The 21,402-nt window shown below is 39.2% G+C and overlaps 1 protein-coding gene across 1 annotated transcript in view; it reads right to left on the bottom strand.

Annotated features, from left to right (window-relative positions):
* LOC129025639 (protein GVQW1-like) overlaps positions 1-21,402 on the bottom strand; it is a gene marked incomplete at both ends in the record, with an annotated part of 35,480 nt that overhangs the window by 2,622 nt on the left and 11,456 nt on the right. The window contains 2 exons of the mRNA XM_054473286.1: positions 7,832-7,898; positions 8,568-8,603. Of these exons, the coding sequence (XP_054329261.1) occupies positions 7,832-7,898; positions 8,568-8,603 (103 nt within the window). The remainder of the gene's footprint in view (positions 1-7,831; positions 7,899-8,567; positions 8,604-21,402) is intronic.

The following is a 21,402-nucleotide window of genomic DNA, read 5'->3' as shown; positions in this document are numbered from 1 at the left end:
GTTGAACCCGAGAGGCAGAGGTTGCAGTGAGCCAAGATCACATCACTGCACTCCAACCTAGGCAACAGAGCAAGACTCCATCTCAAAAAAAAAAAAATGACGAAAGATTATGCCTTGCGTATGGTTTCTTGTCTGGCAAGTGTTGCATATTAGGCATTTATATTGAGAGTTTAAGATAAACTCCTGAATTAATTCTGCAGGCAAAAACATTGGTGTTAGTACCATTTGATCACTTGAATGCATGTAATAACATTTTAATATGCTTACAGCAAGGGGGATGAGACCATATCAAGGATGTACGTACGTGGTTGTTATTAAGGTTAAAAATACCAAGACAGCTGGGCACCGTGGCTCACTGCTGTTATCCCAGAAGTTTGAGAGGCTGCGGCACGTGGGTCACTTGAATTCAGGAATTTGAGACCATCTTGGGCAATGTGGCAAAACCCCATCTCTACAAAAAATACAAAAATTAAACAGGTATGCTGGTGCATGCCTGTAGTCCCAGCTACTTGGGAGGTTGATGTGGGAGGATCTCTGGAGCCTGGGAAGTCAAGGCTGCAGTGAGCAAGATGGTGCTACATTCTGGGTGACAAAGTGAGACCTTGTCTCACAAATAAAAATCAAAAAAATAAAAATCAAAAATCAAGGTAGGAACAGACATTTCCAAAGAAATAAAATGTCCTCATATGGGGATTACTGATGTACTAGTCTATTCTCACACTGCTAATAAAGACATACCTGAAACTGGGTAATTTACAAAGGAAAGAGGTTTAATGGACCCACAGTTCCACATGGCTGGGGAGACCTCACAATCACAGCAGAAGGCAAATCAGGGACAAAGTTACATCTTACATGGTGGTGGACAAAAGAGTGTGTGCAGGGGAACTGCCCATTGTAAAACCATCAGATCTCATGATATTCATTTACTATCAACAAGGACAGCACAGAAAAAAACCCACCCCAATGATTCAGTTACCTCCCACCAGGTCACTTCCACCACATGTAGGGATTATTACAATTCAAGGTGAGACTTGGGTGGGGACAGAGAGCCAGACCATATCAATTGACAACTAGCACATTAAGGGGAAAAGCGTGAATTGATTGACTAAGACAGCTTTCATGTTTTCCTCAGGTTGATTATTATACAGTTTTCCTCCTGACCTCCTTATGTTTTTATTTTTTTTTTATTGATACATTATAGATGCACACATGTTGGGGGTCCATGTGTTTGTTAAATATATTCATATAATTTGTAAAGATCATGTCAGTGTGATCAGGATATTCATAAACTTAAATATTTGCCTTTTCTTTATGCCAGAAACATTTAAATTCTTCTAGCTATTTTGAAATGTATAATAGATTGTTGTAAACTACAGTCACCCTGCTGTTCTATTAAACACTAGGTCTTACTTCTTTTATCAAACTGTATATTTCCAAGGTTGGAAGACTGCTTGAGCCTCGAAGTTCGAGACAAGACTGGGCAATCTAGTGAGACCCTGTCTCTACAAAAAATACAAAAATCAGCCTGGCATGGTGGCATGCAGCTGTAGTCCCAGTGACTAGGCAGGCTGAGGTGGGAGGATCACTCGAGCCCAGTAGTTTCAGGTCACTGTGAGCTATGATCACACCATTGCACTTCTGTCAGAGCAACAGAGCAGAATCCTGTCTCCAAACGACAAAAATCAAACAAACAAAACCCCTACATATTTGTACTCATTAATCAAACTATTTTTATCTCCCTTCTCTGCTCCCTTTCCCAGCCTTTGGTAGCCACCAGTCTACTCTCTATCTCCATGAGGTCCAGTTTTTATGCTCCCACATATGAGTGAGAACATGCAATATTTTTCTTCTGGATTTGCCTTATTTCTCTTACATAATGAGCTACAGTTCATTCAGGCCTCCTTTTTCATAGAGGATTTATGTTAGAAAACTTGGAATTGTGAGTTCTTTCTCTACCTATTTGTGAGGCAAATCTTCTAGCTTCTTTCTAGTTTTACAACCCAGGAATGCCTTTTGGAGACTTGAGAGCCATCCCTTTAAAATGCAATAATCGAAGGAGATGACACATCTGTCTCTCAGTCTTTCTAGTTTTGGCAAAATTCCAACAAGCAAACACAGATAGTTTTACCACTCTTTCTCTTTCTCCTTTCTCCTCTCCCCTCCCCTTTTTTCTTTTCTTTTCTTTTCTTTACTTTTGTTTGTTTGTTTTTTGGATGGAGCCTCACTGTCACCCAGGCCCATCTGCAATGGTGCGATCTCTGCTTACTGCACCCTCGGGTTCAAGCGATTCTTCTGCCTCAGCCTCCCGAGTAGCTGGGATTACAGGCACATGCTACCACACCTGCTGATGTTGTACTTTTTGTAGAAATGGGGTTTCACCATGTTGGCCAAGCTGGTCTCTTAACTCCTGACCCCAAGTGATCTGCCTGTCTCAGTCTCCCAAAGTGCTGAGATTACAGGCATGAGACACTGCACCCAGCCCACACTTATTTTTGAAAAGCAATTCTTGATTTCATTTATTTAAAAAGGATCCTCTCTTTCTTTTGTTAGGGTGATGTGTGTGTGTGTGTTTGTCTTAAATAGCAAATTGAATCAAATAGATGGCACCCACAGTAGCATCTTTGTAAACTTAATAACTTAGAAATCAATGATATTTGACATTCTGGTGTTCTCTCTTAGACCCTCATGTGAGATTTAGCTGGTGGGTGAAAATGCATGAATGGTAATGTTTTTTGCAATGAAAGGAGCTGTCTAGTACAGAGAACCCATCTGTGTAATTATTGTTGCATCCTGGGTCAGCCAGGTGTGCTTAGAATGTGAGAAAAAAGTTTTCCTATCATTTCCAGGTAAGGTCAACCAGAGGTGAATGAAGCTGGCTTAGTCACCTGCTTGGGGTACAAATTAAGACTGCATCTTGAAGAGAAGCATTACAAGGGTGTGTGGGGAATGTAGTGAGTAGTGTGGGGTCTTACACTCTACTTGGGCTGATTTAGAGTTTAAAAATAAGGCAACACTGCGGCTAATGCCTGTAACCCAGCACTTTGTGGGGCTGAGGTGGGCAAATCACGAGGTCAGGAGTTTGACAACAGCCTAGCCAAAATGGTGAAACCCAATCTCTACGAAAAATACTAAAATTAGCTGGGCCTAGTGCCAGGCATCTGTAATCCCAGCTACTGAGGCTGAGGCAGGAGAACTTCTTGAAGCCAGGAGGTGGAGGTTGCAGTGAGCTGGGATCACAGCACTGCAATCTAGCCTGGGTGACAGCAAGACTCTGTCTCAAACAAACAAAGGCAACATTTTCTCCCATTATTTTTAGTCGATTTTTAAGGTTTGTATGCATTTTTTAAATTTAATTATATTTATTGCTCTGTTTGCCAGACACTGTGCGAGGCCCTGAGGATGCAAGATAGAATAGTCTTACATGTAGAGATTTCTAAATTAAAGAACACAGCAGGCAGACAGACAAATGAAAAGTCAGCAATGGCTGAGTGGTGATGTGTGTCACACACACATGTGATGTGTGATTGCTTACAAAGCATGGAGATCTGCATGCAATACCCAGGACAACCTTCGAAATCAAAGGACCTATGAAATTGAGCCATTTTTTTTTATTTACTTTTTGCATGTTATTTGTTACTTTAGTATTTCCAATATTCTCTGCTTCCTCTAGGAACAGAATAATATTCTGTTGTTATTCTGTTCTGGGAGCAACTCAAAATTTGTAAAACAGAAGGCTCTCCTTAATACCATCCCAAAGCCACCTGTCAATTGAGATAACTAGTTAAGTGTCTTCTCTTTTTCTTCTTTCCTGGACCCACCCGTAGCCAAGTATCTTCTCAAACAATTGATAAATGAAAATATAAGTCAGTCAGCTGAGTCTTTCAATTGCCTTTTGAGAATGTCTTTTTAGAGTATGCAGACGGAGTTTGAAAGTGATCTACTAAAGTTTTTGTTACTATGAGGAAGAATATAAAGCACAATGTCAGTGCTTCATTTTCTTATTCTTTCTGATGTGTTGGTTAAAAATTATCATTTGAAAATCATTTTTTCAATTTCTTAACAGCATTGTCAACCTTACTTACTATATGTTGTATAACAGCCACTCAGGGCCAGGAGTGGTTATTCATGCCTGTAATATCAGCACTTTGGGAGGCTGAGGCAGGAGGATGGTTTGGGGCCAAGAGCTCAAGACCACCCTGGGACACATAGTGAGACTCCATTTCTACAAAAAAATTTTAAATCTTAGCCAGATATGGTAGTGTGTTCCTGTAGTCTCAGCTGCTCAGCAGGCTAAGTTGGGAGCATCGCTTGAGCCCAGGAGTTCAGGGCTTTAGTGAGCTGTGATTGCACCGCTGCACTCCAGCCTGAGTGATGGTGTGAGACCTCGACCCTAAAAAACAAACAAACAAAACTCACTCAAAATGTGGTCAAAACCCAAATCAGTTTGGAAAGGGTGAAGATGTGTATCTGTGGAGATGTACTCAGTAACACATTTAGTGAAGCAGCAGTCTTGTGGAAGGAAGCACAGGCATGAAAGAACATGCCCTAGGTTGTGAAAATGTTTCCAGAAGTCAGAACAGCACCTATGAGTATGCAGATAGCTCTAAGGATATTACTTTAGAAGAGTCAAGATTATCTGTGTACTTTCACAGATTTAAACAAAATATGTGTATTTTAGAATGGTCAGTGTTGCCCCATAAATGTCATGCTTGGTACTCCCCAGTACTAATAGTATCTGTGGCTCTCTGTACAGAAAACACAGGTCTTAAAATGGAAGTTTTGGTATTGGTCCCAGTGGCTTATGCCCATAATCCCAGCAGTTTGTGAGGCTGAGGCTGGAGGATGGCTTGAGCCCAGGAGTTGGAGATCAGCCTGGGCAACATAGCAAGATCCTGACTCTACAAAAAAATTTAAAAACTTAGCTGCACATTGTGTTGAACACCTAGTCTCAGCTACTCTGGAGGCTGAAGTGAGAGGATTGCTTGAGTCCAGGAGGTTGAGGCTGCTGCGAGCCATGATTGCACTATTGCCTTCCAGACAGGGAGATACAGCAAGACCTTGGGTCAAAAAAAAAGAGGAAGCTTAAACTAACACATTTCTGCATTCTTTTTATTCGTCTCATACTACCAAATGGTAAATGAAGACATTTCATTTTCTTTACTCAATCCTCCAATAAAAATTTGCTGGAGAATCAGATGCCTTTTGTGTTTATTGTTGTTTCTGATTTGGGGATGACAAACCATTCTAACTCCTCTATGTTCATTGCCTAAGTGTATTTTATATACCAAATTTTCTTGAATTACTCAGAATTAATGACTTAAATTGTTTGTTTCATGTACAAATATGTTGAGCATAGGTCTAAGCTAGGTAGTATATATTTTTTTCTGGCCTCCTAAAATTTCATAAGCTTTAAGAATATTTTTATTTTTTCTTTATTATGAAATTAACATGAATGCCTTTTGGAACTGGTGATCTCCTGGGGAAGATAAAGTATATACTTATAAATAAATAATAATCCAGGTTCAAGGATCACATAAACTCTCTACAGAGAAAATACCACAAGAAGTCAACACAAGACCAAATTAAAGATGTATCTGTTAGCTGGCGTGGTGGCTCACACCTGTAATCCAGCATTTTGGGAGGCCAATGCAGGCAGATCACTTGAGGTCACGAGTTTGAGACCCAGCCTTGCCAACACGGTGAAACTTCATCTCTACTAAAAAATACAAAAATTAACTTTGGGAGGCTGAGGTGGGCAGATCACGAGGTCAGGAGATCGAGACCATCCTGGCTAATACTGTGAAACTCCGTCTCTACTAAAAATACAAAAAAAAAAATTAGCCGGGCGTGGTGGCATGCACCTGTAGTACCAGCTTCTTGGGAGGCTGAGGCAGGAGAAAGGTGTGAACTTGGGAGGCAGAGCTTGCAGTGAGCGGAGATCATGCCACGGCACTCCAGCCTGGGCAAAAGAGTAGCACTCTGTCTCAAAAAAAAAAAAAAAAATTTGCCAGGCATGGTAGTAGGCACCTGTATCTCAACTACTTGGGAGGTTAAGGCAGGAGAACCGTTTGAGCCTGGGAGAGAGAGGTTTCAGTGAGCCGAGATTGCACCATTGCACACCAGGCTTCCAGCCTGGGCAACAGAGCAAGACTCCATCTTTAAAAAAAAAAAAAATGTATTTATTAAGTACCAAAAGCCACTGTGTGAAGAAAGTCAACCATAAGTGTTTTATCAATGATTAAATTTTCATTTTTTAGCCTTTACACCTTGTTTTCTATCCCATCCCACAAATTTGAGCAGCTGTATATCTGCAGTATCTGAAATTTAGAGTGCATGAATTTAATATTTTCTCATTTTCCTACTTCTTGATAACAACTTTTGAAACACTTGCATTATATTGACCTTTAAAGATGCCCTTCTGAGGGAGAAGTTTCTTTTTGTTTTGTTTTTTTTGTTTTAGACAGGGTCTTGTTCTGTTGCATAGGCTAGAGTGCTGAGGTTCTATCACAGCTCACTGCAGCCTCCACCACCTGGGCTGAAAGTATCCTCCTGCTTCAGCCACCTGCGTAGCTGAGCCTACAGACTTTGCCACCATGCCTGGCTAATTTATTTTATTTGACTTTTTGTAGAGATGGTGTCTTCCTATGTTGTATAGACTGGTCTCAAACTGTTACGCGCAAGTGCTCTTCCAACCTTGGCATCCCAATGTGCTAGGATTACTGGTGTGAGCCACCATGCCCTGCCCCAAAGTAGAAGTTAAATCCAATGTTCCCTCAGGGAGGAATCCGTCTTCATTTTAAAATTCTACTTTCCCTTGTTCCAGAGCCATGTATTTTAAGAAAATTAACATACCATTTTCCCTTTTGATTACCTAATTCTTCTGTTTGTCCCTCAGAATACATTACCAGGCATATAACCAAATATGGTAATAATTAGACACTTTCCAACTATTTTCTGTGACAAACAAATGTATTTATTAATTGGCATTTCATCTTGGCAAGTAAAGAAGCCAAAAACCATTATTTCAGCAGTTAACACATGATTTATTGTTAAAGGGAGAAAGTCAAATGTTGGAAATCATTTACAAAGCAAACTTAATATCCACATATGCTTAATGCTTAATATTTTAAGAGTTAATTGTTTTCTTCCATTGTTAAGCATCAGTGCACCTGAGCATATTCTTTTTCTTTTCTTTTCTTTTTTTTTTTTTTTTTTCTTTTTTTGAGACGGGGTCTCTCTTTGTCATCCAAGCTTGAATGCAGCGGCCTGAACATGGCTCACTGGAGCCTCAACCTCCCAGCCTCAAGCAATTTTCCTGCTTCATCTTCCCAAGTAGCAGGGACTACAGATATACACCATGACACTTGGCTTATTTTTAATTTTTTTTGTAGAGATGGAGTCTGGCTATGTTGCCCAGGCTAGTCTTGAACTCTTGGGCTCAAGTGATCCCACCACCACACAGCCTCCCAAAATGCTGAGATTACAGGCATAAGCTATCACGCCCAGGCCACCTAGGCCTTTCCAAAAAACATCCCAGTTTCTCATGAGAACAAAGAGGGTTTTCTCGTTCTACCACCAATACAGCTTCCCCCGAAGAGAAGCAGGTGTACTAGCAAGGTAGAAATTGTTCCAAATGATGGATGACTAAATGCTTGGCATTGACAATGAGTACCAGCCTTCTGAAAGCTGCCTTGGCAATAACATCTACTAGCAGAAAATGTTTCATGGAAAGACACTCGTCATGTGTCCCCTTTTCTGGTTCTTAAAGGGTTCAGCATGAGAAACTATCAGTCAGAAAGAGAGAGAGAAGGTTTGACATGGTGGTTCATACCTGTAATCCCAGCACTTTGCGAGGCTGAGGTCGGTGGATCTCCTGAGCTCAGGAGTTTAAGACCACCCTGGGAAACATGGTGAAACCCCCTCCAAAAAATTAGCTGTGCATGATGGCGCAAACCTGTAGTCCCAGCTACTTGGGAGGCTGAAGCACAAGAATTGCTTAGGTCCGGGAGGTGAAGCTTGCAGTGAACTAAGGTCATGCCATTGCACTCCAGCTTGGGCTACAGAGTAAGATGCCGTCTCAAAAAAAAAATAAATAAATAAATAAAGAGAGAGAGAGAAATGTAGACACTTTCTTTACCTGAGATGGAAATTTGCTTGTTTAAATAATAAATATAGTTACAGAATAGCCAAAATCGTGGTACTTTAAATGCATCAAAACTAAAGCCAATTCTCTTTTCTGAAGGAAACATGAGGTTGTAATATTTCTACTTGGCTGCTGGAATTGTGTGTGCAAGTGCTTATGGAAAGAGTGGAGGCAAGACAGCTTCTTAGGAAGTTGAAATTATGAATTTGAATGAGTCTAGACCCCCTGAGCCCATGTACAGATTTGAAATTTGGTATTCACATCCCCCTTCACTGGGCTCTCGAAATACATTTAAATTAATTATCCAAGACCTATTTTGTTTAAAAAATGCTGTAAGCCCGGGCACGGTGTCTCACACCTGTAATCCTAGCAGTTTGGGAAGCTGAGGCGAAGGATCACTTGAAGTCAGGGGTTTGAGACCAGCCTGGCCAACATGGTGAAACCCTGTCTCTACTAAAAATACAAAAATTACCCAGGTGTAGTGGTGCATGCCTGTAATCTCAGCTAGTTGGTAGGCTGAAGTAGGAGAATCACTTGAACCATGGAGGTAGAGGTAGCAGTGATAGGAGAACGTGCCACTGCACTCTAGCCTGGGCAACAGAGCGAGACTGCCTCTCAGAAAATAAATGCTGTAAGCAGGAAAAAAAATCAGAGGTGGTTACATAGATGCTAAATTTTCTTCATTGTAAACTTTTGGAAATTTGAAATCCATACAAAATTATACACAAACCACTGAGACTATTTCATGAAACCAAAGATACATTACTTTTGAAGTGTTTTACATTTCCTTTCTATCTAGTTTTCAACTTAAAGAATAATCAGATCATCTTTCATAATTCACTGTAATAGAATTTTTTATTTGTAGACCTTCTTTGATATTAATTTGCAATGTCACAAAATTTCTCAGCATGGACTCTCAAAAACCAGCTATGAACATAGTAGGTTCCAAATACATTTGCAAAATGGAGTTTCCATTTCTGTGGTCCAAAGCAATTGATTTAGAGGAACCACAACAAATTTATTGTTGAGATCTGATGGATGAGGGCTAAACAGCTTAAATAGCCATTTTTCTAGAGTTCCATATGGTCAGTTACTGATCAAAATGGAAAAGAAATGAAAATATGAAAGAGAAAAGATGTGACTAAGAAGATGGAGAAAATTAGAAAAAAATCAAAGGGCAGAGAGAAAGACAGTGGGGGGACAAGTTGAAAGGAGAAATTTTAAACCAGCTGCCACAAAACACAACTTCTTAATGCTGTCAGCATGAAAAACTGATTTAAAATACTTTTATTATCTGTGTATTATGAGCTATGCTGTGTTGACTATTTGTGCAAACATGTTGTTCTGCCTTGAGCTAAAACAGAACACAGACCAACAGCTTAAGGGAAACAAATTCTCCTACCAAGTTATGACTGCTCTTAGCTTCTGCTTCTACAGAAAAGCAGTGCTGAGTTCTGGACAGAATCTTGGCCTCGGTTTTGGAAATTCTGGGCTCAGCATCCAACTTTACAATTTTAGGCTGTGTAAACTAAGAATTATCTTCTGGGAGTCATTTCTTCAATTATGCAATGCAAGTGATGCACACACAGAGAGAAATATATATAGAGAGAGAGAATAGAGTGTAAACTAAGAATTATCTTCTGGAAGCAATTTCTTCAATTGTACAATGGAAGGGATACACAGAGAGACAGAGAGAGAAAGAGAGAATTATTATTATTAGATAAGTTTCTTGGCAAATATTTGAAGAGTGAGTTTTGCTCATTTAACTCAATCAGCCTCCACCGAATGGCTAAGCTCCAATTCTAGAAGAGTCTTTCTTTCCCCTCTCTTTTTTTAATTATTTGAGACATGATCTTTCTCTGTTGTCCAGATTGGAACACAGTGGTGTAATTCTGGCTCAGTGTACCCTTGACCTCCTGGACTCAAGCAATCCTCCCACATCAGTCTCTTGAGTAGCTGGAACTATAGGCACACACCATAACATCCAGCTAATTTTTATTTTTATTTATTTATATATATATATATATATATATATATATATTTATTTATTTATTTATTTAGTAGAGTCATGGGTCTCACTTTCTTGCCCAGATGGGTCTCAAACTCCTGCACTCAAGCAATCTTCCCACCTTGGCCTCAAAAAGTGCTGGAATTATAGATTTCTTAATGTTTACTTTTGCTCCCTCCCAGAGCTGGAAAACGAGCCTTAACTACTAGGATTCTCATTTTGTTAGAACTATTGCCCTTTAACTGGACATCTGTCCTTAAAATCCACTTACTATAGCATTAGCAATGGTGCATCTTTAACAAGTATGGCTAGGCATGGTGACTCATGCCTGTAATCCCAGTACTTTGAGACATGAAGGCAGGTGGATCTCTGAGCTCAGGAGTTCAAGACCAGCCTGGGCAACATAATGAAACTCTGTCTCTACTCAAAATACATAAATTAGCTGGGTGAGGTGATGGTCCAAAGCAATTGATTTAAAGACAACAGGTACATACCTGTTTTCTCAGCTGCTTGGGAGGCTGAAGTGGGATGATTGCTTGAGCTCGGGAAGTCAAGGCTGCACTGAGCTGAGATTGTACTGTACTCTAACCTAGACTCTATATCAAAACAAAATAAAACAAGTGTATTAGACCTATGGAATAGGATCTCATTTTCTGGTGCAGCTTAGCCTAACAGTACTGAAAGCCTATTCCATGATGCAGCACCTCCAGTAGGATCAGAGAGCCCAAAAGATTTAAATTTTGGGGTTGTATTATTTGACTACTAAATCAAAACTTCTGGGATGAGGTCCCAGAATCCATGTGTTGCCAGGCCCTTTGGTTGATCTTTATGTGAGTAAAGTTTGTGCGGCCAGGCTCTGCTAGAAAATGCATTGGATGGGGAGTCAAAATAGGGCTTTCTTTCTCACACCAGCTAACAATTAACTTTGTGAAGGTCATTTCATCTCTTTGCATCTTAGATTCCTTGAAAATTCCCCTGCTTTTTGATGGTGTGTTGAAGAGTGCAGAGATTGCATCACGAACAGCAGGACAACAGACAATACAATGTGCTTGATTTCGCAGTGTGATGACATAGGGAAGATAGAACAATTATTTGGCTTTCTCTGTGTGGATTTGGGCAACAGAGCTGCGCTATAAACATTTTCTTTGAAGAGCAGTCTATGGAAATGGCACTAGACCCATCTTCCTTCCCTGTTGGCTTCTGTATCTGCTTTGGTATTTTTTTGTTTGTTTGTTTTGGTGGGTGGCAGTGAGCATTAACTTAGGCATAATCTGAAGAAAACTTGCAAATAATAAGTGTTCTCTCTGAGTGGAAAAGGCCAACTGCTGTCATGGGAGGTTTCACATGTCCCATCCTCAAGAGTGAGGAGGGAGATTCCAGAACTAGGTGAGGAGCTAGAATTCATGACTCTGGATATGTCTTCTCACTGTGAAATTTTTATTTAAAAGAGAGTGATGTTCGTCACTACATGTAAATGCTTTGTGAATGAAAACAATGTTACCAGGAGAAAATATTGGTTAAAGATGGTGAAAGGCCCAGTGTGATGGCTCACACCCGTAATCACAACACTTTGGGAAGCTGTTGGGAGGGTTGCCTTGAACCTAGAACCTCGAGACCAACCTAGGCAACATAGAGAGCCCCTGCCTCTACAGAAAATTAGCAGAGTGTGGTGTGATACATGCCTGAAGTCCCAGTTGCTTGGAAGGCTGAGGCAGGAGGATTGCTTGAGCCGGGGAGGTTGAGGCTGCAGTAAGCCGTGATCCTGCCACTGCAGCAGAACAAGACATTATCTCAAAAAAAAATAAAGACAGTGAGAAAAACAAGCAGATGAATATTTCAAACAATGCTAATAAAAGTTTAAAAGTTGATTAAAAAAAATTTAAGCCACTTTGAACATTTTGCAGGACTACAGCAAATATATTCTCACAGCACTCATTAAAATAGATTTGAGGCATCTGATGTCAACTTATTTTTCCCTTGACCTACTACCCTTAGGACATGAAATAAACTTGATTGAACTTAGCTAATGATGGGCAAGTAAGTTCTTCCCAAAGTACGGTGTAATACTTTCCACTATAACTCCAAATTATTATTATAACAGTCACAGCTTGACAAAATAAAATAATTAGAGTTAATGAACATCATGACACCTGTTGTTAAGATTTTTTTAGGTATCAATTTTTAAATTAAGCATTAAATATTTATTATGAAGTAATGTCACATATTAAATATTAACTATTTGATATTTAAAATATGAATTGCAACATTAAACAGCAGAATCAATACTTACACATTATTTGGTTATATAGTTAAAATTTTTCTTAATGGATTTAGTGTGTGCAATTTTTTTTGTTTGTTTGTTTGTTTTTTTTTTAGGCAGAGTCTTCCTCTGTCACCTAGGCAGCAGTGCGGTGGTGCAATCTCAGCTCACTGCAACTTCTGCCTCCTGGGTCAAGCCATTCTCCTGCCTCAGCCTCCCAAGTAATGGATTACAGTCATGTGCCACCATGCCAGGCTAATTTTTTGTATTTTTAGTAGAGGGTTTAACCATGTTGGTGAGGCTGGTCTTGAACTCTTTACCTTAAGTGATTCACCCTCCTCCGCCTCCTAGGATTACAGGCATGAGCCATGGTATCAGTCACATTTTTTATATGGATATATTGTGTCATAGTGAAGTCTGGATTTTTGGTGTAAATATCAGGAGAATAGTGTACATTGTATGCATTAAGTAATTTCTGGAACTAGGTGGGGAGCTAGAATTAACACACCCGAATACTGTACAAAATACAGCCCCCAATCCTGCCACCTATTCTAGTTTCCAGTGTTCATTATTCCACTTTCTAGGCCCATGTGTACACATTATTTAGCTCCCACATATACATGAGAACATTCAGTATTCTATTTTCTGATTTTTAGTAATTTCGCTTAAGATAATAGGCTCCAGTTCCATCTATGTTGCTGCAAAAGACATGATTTCATTCTTTTTTTATGACTGAGTAGTATTTCATTGTGATATATAAATATATATTATGTGATATATATATAACATGTTATCTGGTCCAGGGGATATTTAGGTTGATTCTATATCTTCACTACTGTGAATAATACTTCAATAAATATGAGAGTGCATGTATCTTTTTGATGCAATTATTTATTTTCCTTTGAGTGGATACCCAGTAGTGGGATTGCTGGCTGGAATGTTGGTTTTATTTTAGAAATCTCTTATGTTTTCCATAGGGGTTGAACTAGTTTACATTCTCACCAGCAGTGTATAAGCCTTCATTTTTTTCTGCATTCTTGCCAGCATCTGCTGTTTTTTGACTTTTTAATCATAGCCATTCTGACTGTTGTAAGATGGTGTCTCACTGTGTTTTTAATTTGCAAATATAATAATTTGTGTTAATCACAGATTCAAGCACACTCTCTTTTAGTTAGTTTTGTAAGTTTACACGTTAAACAAAAGCTGATATTCTGAACAGATCTTAAAGAAACAGGCTATCACAAAGAATCGTTTTAGTTCTGTTGAAGTCATGTCTATATTTGCCTTCCAAACATGCATAAACTTCAAGTGTCCTATGGGAGATCAATTTGAAAGCTTTTGATGACAGGAATGGTTTATATGATTTATTTCCTAAGTCACTATAATTTTATAATGCTGATAAAATCTGCCCAACAGAGAAAAAGAAAGTTCTGTGAATGTGCTTCTGCATGTTCAATCCAGAAATCAGTTTCCCTGTCCAAAGCAAAATAGGAATAATAGAAACAGAGAAATAAAATGCTCAGAAATTAAATTAGCTTACATATTTCTTGGTAAAATTGTGTCTAAAATATACACCAACAGGGAATCACTAGTTATTTCTCTGAGACATACTGCTCTGAAAGTTAGTGGCTAAAAAAACAACTACTCATTGTTTAGCACAAGAGTGTCTAGTTTTGTAATTTGGACTAGGCTCAGCTGGATGGCTCTTCTTGTCTTGCCTGGGCTCCCTCATGTATTTGTGGTCACTTCACAGGTTGGCTCATGGCTGGAGGGTCTAGGACAGATTCAAGCATGGTGACAACTCATTTCAGCTCCTAGTGGTTTGAATGAACTCTAGTAGTTTGGTTCAGATTTGTACATGTGGAACCTCCGTAGAGGAGGTCCAAGAGCAGAAACATGGTGACCTTGTGAAGCCCAGGTTTAAAATTGGCATGCTGTCCCTTCCACTGCATGCTGTTGGCAAAAGAAAGACAATGAAGATTCATGTAGAGGGCTAATGCACTTCTCTTATTAATGAGAAGAGGGACAAAGTTGTCTTGCAAAGGGTATGAATGGGGAGGGGCTATGGCAGGTGGCCAGTTTGCAATGAACCACAAATAGTAAAACGTACTATTGTTGAGTTCTCTATAAGTATATTATATTTCACCTCAAAATAATAAACTAAGACGAGTGTTGAAATCTCTCTAGAAAAACCATATAGCTAGATTTTTAGGCTTTATATTGATAATGATGATACAAAAAATTAAACTCTTACTGGAATAACTTGGAAATTAAACAAAGAACAGGACAGCTTTTTTAATGGCACTTTTTCATTTTATATATATACACACATTATATGTATATATATTCAATATATATATTCTATATATATATATAAAATAAAATTATTTAAATCCAGGAACAGATAGTAGGGATTGTCAAATGAAAGCATTTTTATTGAGAGCCATACAGATGTGTCACTAAAGTATCACTTAACTCTAGTCTTTTTAATAATGCACACTCACACTTTTAAGAGAAAAGAGTGAAATACAATGTAACACATAAATTTTTATTTTTAAATTACACTTTAAGTTCTGGGATACATGGGTAGATGTGCAGGTTTGTTACATAGGTATACACATTCCATGGTAGTTTTCTGCACTTATCAACCCGTCATCTACATTAGGTATTTCTCCTAATGCTATCCCTCCCCTAGCCCCTCCACCCACTAACCCAGGTATGGGATGTTCCACTCTCTTTGTCCATCTGCTCTAATTGTTCAACTCCAACTTATGAGTGAGAACATGTGGTGTTTAGTTTTCTGTTTCTGTGTTAGTTTACTAAGAATAATGGTTTCCAGTGTCATCCTTGTCCCTGCAAAAGACATGAACTCATCCCTCTTTATGGCTGCATACTATTCCATAGTGTATATGTGCCAAATTTTCTTTATTCAATCTATCATTAATTGACATTTGGGTTGGTTCCAAGTCTTTGCTATTGTGAACAGTGTCACAATAAACTTATGTGTGCATGTGCCTTTATAGTAGAATGATTTATAATCCTTTGGGTATATACCCAGTAATGGGATTGCTGGGTCACATGGTATTTCTGGTTCTAGATCCTTGAGGAATAGCCACATTTTCTTCCACAATGGAAAAACTAATTTACACTCCCAGCAACAGTGTAAAAGTGTCCCAATTTCTCCACATCCTCTCCAGCATTTGTTGTCTCCTGACTTTTTAATAATCACCATCCAACTGACATGAGATGATATCTCACTGTGGTTTTGATTTGTGTTGGGAACAGGCCCCCCAAAATCTGGCCATAAACTGGCCCCAAAACTGGCCATAAACAAAATCTCTGCAGCACTGTGACATGATCGCGATGGCCATGACACCCATGCTAGAAGGTTTTGCGTTTACCGGAATGAGGGCAAGGAACACCTGGCCCACTCAGAGTGGAAAACCACTTAAAGGTGTTCTTAAAGCACAGACAATAGCATGAGCAATCTGTGCCTTAAGGACATACTCCTGCTGCACATAACTAGACAAACCCAACCCTTTATTTTGGCCTTGCCTTTGTTTCCCATAAGGAATACTTTTAGTTAATCTATAATCTATAGAAACAATGCTTATCACTGGCTTGATGTCAGTAAATATGTGGGTAAATCTCTGTTCAAGGCTCTCAGCTCTGAGGGCTGTGAGACCCCTGATTTCCCACTCTACACCTCTATATTTCTGTGTGTGTGTCTTTAATTCCTCTAGTGACGCTGGGATAGGGTCTCCCCGACCGAGCTGGTCTTGGCAGATTTACATTTCTCTAATGACCAGTGATGATGAGTTTTTTTCATATGTTTGTTGGCTGCATAAATGTCTTCTTTTGTGAAGTGTCTGTTTATATTCTTCCCCACTTTTTTATGGGGTTGTTTGTTTGTTTTATTGTAAATTGGTTTAAGTTGTTTGTAGATTCTGGGTATTAACCCTTTATCAGATGGATAGATTGAAAATATTTTCTCCCATGCTATAGGTTGCCTGTTTACTCGGATGATAGCTTCTTTTGCTGTGCAGCTCTTTAGTTTAACTAGATCCTATTTGTCAATTTTGACTTCTGTTGCCATTGCTTTCAATGTTTTAGTCATGAAGTATTTGCCCATGCGTATGTTTGGTATGGTATTGCCTAGGTGTTTTTGTTTTTGTTTTCATTTTTGTTTTGAGACAGAATCTCATTCTGTCACCAGGACAGAGTGCAGTGGCACAATCTCGACTCACTGCAACCTCCACCTCCTGGGTTCAAGTGATTCTCCTGCCTTCAGGCACGCGCCACCATTCTCAGCTAATTTTTGTATTTTTAGTAGAGACGGGGTTTCACCATGTTGGCCAGATGGTCTTAATGTCTTGACCCTGTGATTAGCCAGCCTCAGCCTTCCAAAGTGCTGGGATTACAGGCATGAGCCACCACTCCCAGCCTGCCTAGATTTTCTTCTAGGACTTTCGTGGTTTTAGGTCTTATGTTTAAGTCTTTAAGTCACCTTGAGTTAATTATTGTATAAGGTATAAGGAAGGGGTCCAGTGTCAATTTGCTACATATGGCTAGCTATTTTCCCAACACCATTTATTATATTTGGAATCCTTTCCCCATTGCTTGTTTTTGTGAGGTTTGTCAAAGATCAGATGGTTGAGATGCGTGGTGTTATTTCTGAAGCCTTTATTCTGTTCCATTGGTCTACAAATCTGTTTTGGTACCAGTACCATGCTGTTTTAGTGACTGTAGCCTTGCAGTATAGTTTGAAGTCAGGTAATGTGATGCCTTTGTTCTTTTTGCTTAGGACTGTCTTGGGTATATGGCTCTTTTTTGGATCCATATGAAATTTAAAGTAGTTTTTTTTTTTTTTTTAATTCTATGAAAAAAGTCATTGTTAGCTTGATGAGGATAGCTTTGAATCTATAAATTACTTTGTGCAGAATGGCCATGTTTCATGATATTGATCCTTCCTATCCATGAGCATGAAATGTTTTTCCATTTGTTGATGTCTTCCCTTATTTCTTTGAGTGGTGGTTTGTAGTTCTCCTTGAAGAGGTTTTTCACATCTCTTGTAAGTTGTATTCTGAGCTGTTTTATTCTCTTTGTAGCAATTGTGAATGAGAGTTCACTCATGATTTGGCTCTCTGTTTGGCTACTATTGGTGTATAGGAATGCTTGTGAATTTTCCACATTGGTTTTGTATCCTGAGACTTTGCTGAAGTTGCTTATCAATTAAGGAGATTTGGGGCTCAGATGATGGGTTTTCCTTTTTTTGTCTTCTTCTGAGACAGAGGCTCACTGTGTCACCAGGCTAGAGTTCAGTGGCCCAATCTCGGCTCACTGCAGCCTCTGCCTCCTGGGTTCAAATAATTCTCCTGCCTCAGCATCCTGAGAAGCTGGGACTACAGGCATGCTCCACCACACCCAGCTATTTTTTTTTTTTTTTTGTATTTTTAGTACAGACAGGCTTTCACCATGTTGGCCAGGATAGTCTTGATCCTTTGACCTTGTGATCAACTAGCCTTGGCCTCCCAAAGTGCTGGGATTACAGGCATGAGCCACCGATGGGGTTTTCTAAATACACATTCATGTTATCTGCAAACAGAGACAATTTTACTTCTTCTCTTCCTATTTGAACACTCTATTTCTTTATCTTGACTGATTGCCCTTGCCAGAACTTCCAATGCTATGTTGAACAGGAGTGGATCAAGAGGGCATCCTTGTCTCGTGCCAGTTTTCAAAGGGAATGCTTCCAGCTTTTGCCCATTCAGTATGATATTCACTGTGGGTTTAGCCTAAACAGCTCTTATTACTTTGTGATATGTTCCATCAGTACCTAGTTTTTTGAGTTTTTAGCATGAAGGGGTGTTGAATTTTATTGAAGGCCTTTTCTGCATCTATTGAGATAATCATGTGGGTTTTGTCATTGGTTCTGTTTATGTGATGGATTACGTTTATTGATTTGCCTGTGTTGAACCAGCCTTGCAGCTGACTTGATCCTGGTGGATGAGCTTTTGATGTGCTGCTGGATTCAGTTTGCCAGTATTTTATTGAGGATTTTTGCATTGATGTTCATCAGGGATATTTACCTGAAATTTTATTTTTTTCTTATGTCTCTGCCAGGTTTTGATATCAGGATGATGCTAGCCTCATAAAATGAGTTAAAGATGAGTCCCTCTTTTTTCACTGTTTGGAATAGTTTCAGAAGGAATGATACCAGCTCCTTTTTGTACGTCCAGTAGAATTCGGCTGTGAATGCCTCTGGTTTTGTGCTTTTATTGTTAGTAGGCTATTAATTCCTGCCTCAATTTCAGAACTTGTTGTTGGTCTATTCAGGCATTTGACTTCTGGTTTTGTCTTGGTAAGGTATATTTGTCCAGTAATTTATCTGCTTTTTTTCTAGATTTTCTAGTTTATTTGCATAGAGATGTTTATAGTATTCTCTGACGGTAGTTTGTATTTCTGTGGGATCAGTGGTGATATCCACTTTATCATTTTGTATTGTGTCTATTTGACTCTTCTCTTTTCTTCTTTATTAGTCTGGCTAGCAGTCTATCTATTTTGTGGATCTTTTCAAAACACCAGCTCCCGGATTCACTTTTTTTTTTTTTTGAAGGGGTTTTTGTGTTTCTATCTCCTTCAGTTCTGCTCTTATCTTAGTTATTTCTTGGCTTCTGCTAGCTTTTGAATTTGTTTGCTCTTACCTCTCTAGTTCTTTTAATTGTCATGTTAGGGTGTTTATATCTTTCCTGCTTTATTTTGTGGGCATTTAGTGCTATTAATTTCCCCCTAAACACCGCTTTAGCTTTGTCCCAGAGATTCTGGTACATTGTGTCTTTGTTCTCATTGGTTTGAAAGAACGTATTTATTTCTGGCTTAATTTTACTATGTATCCATTATTCAGGAGCAGATTGTTCAGTTTCCATGTAGTTGTGTGATTTTGAATGAGTTTCTTATTTCTGAGTTGTAACTTGATTGCACTGTGGTCTGAGAGACTGTTCATTTTGATTTCCATTGTCTTGCATTGGTAAGGAGTGTTTTACTTCCAATTATGTGGTCAAACTTTACAGCTGGTTCTCCGGGGGTGACATCACATGTTGGCGGGTTCCGTGATGCCCCTGAGCCACAAAACCAGCACGTTTTTATTAGGGATTTGAAAAAGGGAGGGTTGCGTGAATAGGGAGAGGGTCACAGAGATCATAAGCTTCAAATGGCAATAAAAGATCACAAAGGCAGAAGGGCAGAGCAAGGTCACAAGGCCAGGGCAAAATTACAATTACTGATGAGGTTTCATGTCCCACTGTGCACACATTGTCATTGATAAACATCTTAACAGGAAACAGTGTTCAAGAGCAGACAACCTATTGGACTAAAATTCCCCAGGCTGGAATTTCCTAATCCTAGCAAGCCTGGGGGCACTGCAGGAGACTAGGGAGTATTTCATCCCTTATCTTCAACTGCATAAGGCAGACACCCACAGAGTGGCCATCCATAGGACCCCGTGGGAATGCATTCCCTTGCCAGGGTTATTCCTTGCTGGGAAAAGAATTCAGAGATATTTCTCCTACTCGTTTTCTGCAATAAGAAAAATATGAATTAGTCTTGCCGAGCCCCGCAGGCAGTCAGACATTATGGTTATCTCCTTTGTTCCCTGAATATTGCTGTTATCCTGTTCATTTTCAGGCTGCCCAGATTTCATATTGCTCAAACACACATGTTTTACAAACAATTTGTGCAGTTAATGCAGTCATCACAGGGATCTGAGGCAACATCCATCCTCAGCTTATGAAGATGATGGGGTTAAGAGATTAAAGACAGGCATAGGAAATTATAAGAGTATTGATTGGGGAAGTGATAAATGTCCATGGAATCTTTACCGTTTATGTTCCGAAAATGCAGTAAAGACAGGCATAAGAAATTATAAAAGTGGTAATTTGGGGAACTAACAAATGTCCATGAAATCTTCACAATTTATATTCTTCTGCCATGGCTTCAGCCGGTCCCTCCATTCAGGGTCCCTGACTTCTAGCAACAAAATACTCCTCCATCTTTTTTTTTTTTAAGCCCATGTGTGTCTTTGCACCTGAGATGGGGTTCCTGAATGCAGCACACTCATGGGTCTTGACTCCTTATCCAATTTGCCCATCTGTGTCTTTTAATTGGGGCATTTAGCCCATTTACATTTAAGGTTAATATTGTTATGTTTGAATTTCATCCTGTCATTTTGATGCTAACTGGTTATTTTGCCCATTATTTGATGCAGTTTCTTCATAGAAACTGCTTGTCTTGCTAATTTGGGGAAGTTCTCCTGGATAGTATCCTGAAGAGTGTTTTCCAACTTGGTTCCATTCTCCTTGTCACTTTCTTGTGTACCAGTCAAATGGAGGTTTGATGTTTTCACATAGTCTCATATTTCTTGAAGACGTTGTTCAGTCTTTTTCATTCTTTTTTCTCTAATCTTGATGATCTTTACAGTTTGGTATGTTTTTGCAGTGGCTGCTACCAGGTTTTCCTTTCCATATTTAGTACTTCCTTCAGGAGCTCTTGTTAAGACAGGGCTAGTGGTGGCAAAATCTCTCAGCATTTGCTTGTCTGTAAAGGATTTTATTTCTTCTCACTTATGAAGCTTAGTTTAGCTGGATGTGAAATTGTGGGTTGAAAATTTTTTTCATTAAGACTGATTAATATTGGCCCCCACTCTCTTCTGGCTTATAGTGTTTCTGCAGAGAGATCCATTGTTAGTCTGATGAGCTTCCCTTTGTGGGTAACTCATCCTTTCTCTGTGGCTGCCCTAAACATTTTTTTCTTCATTTCCACCTTGGTGAATCTGATGATTATGTTTCTTGGGGTTGTTTTTTCCAAGGAGTATCTTTGTGGGGTTCTCTGTATTTCCTGAATTTGAATGTTGGCTTGTCTTGCTAATTTGGGGAAGTTCTTCTGGATAATATCCTGAAGAGTGTTTTCCAACTTGGTTCCATTCTCCTTGTCACT

This window comes from Pongo pygmaeus, chromosome Y, assembly GCF_028885625.2.
Source record: "Pongo pygmaeus isolate AG05252 chromosome Y, NHGRI_mPonPyg2-v2.0_pri, whole genome shotgun sequence".
Classification (NCBI taxonomy): Eukaryota; Metazoa; Chordata; class Mammalia; order Primates; family Hominidae; genus Pongo; species Pongo pygmaeus.
Note: the sequence above shows the minus strand (reverse complement) of the source record. Positions and strands in the feature narration are given on the sequence as shown.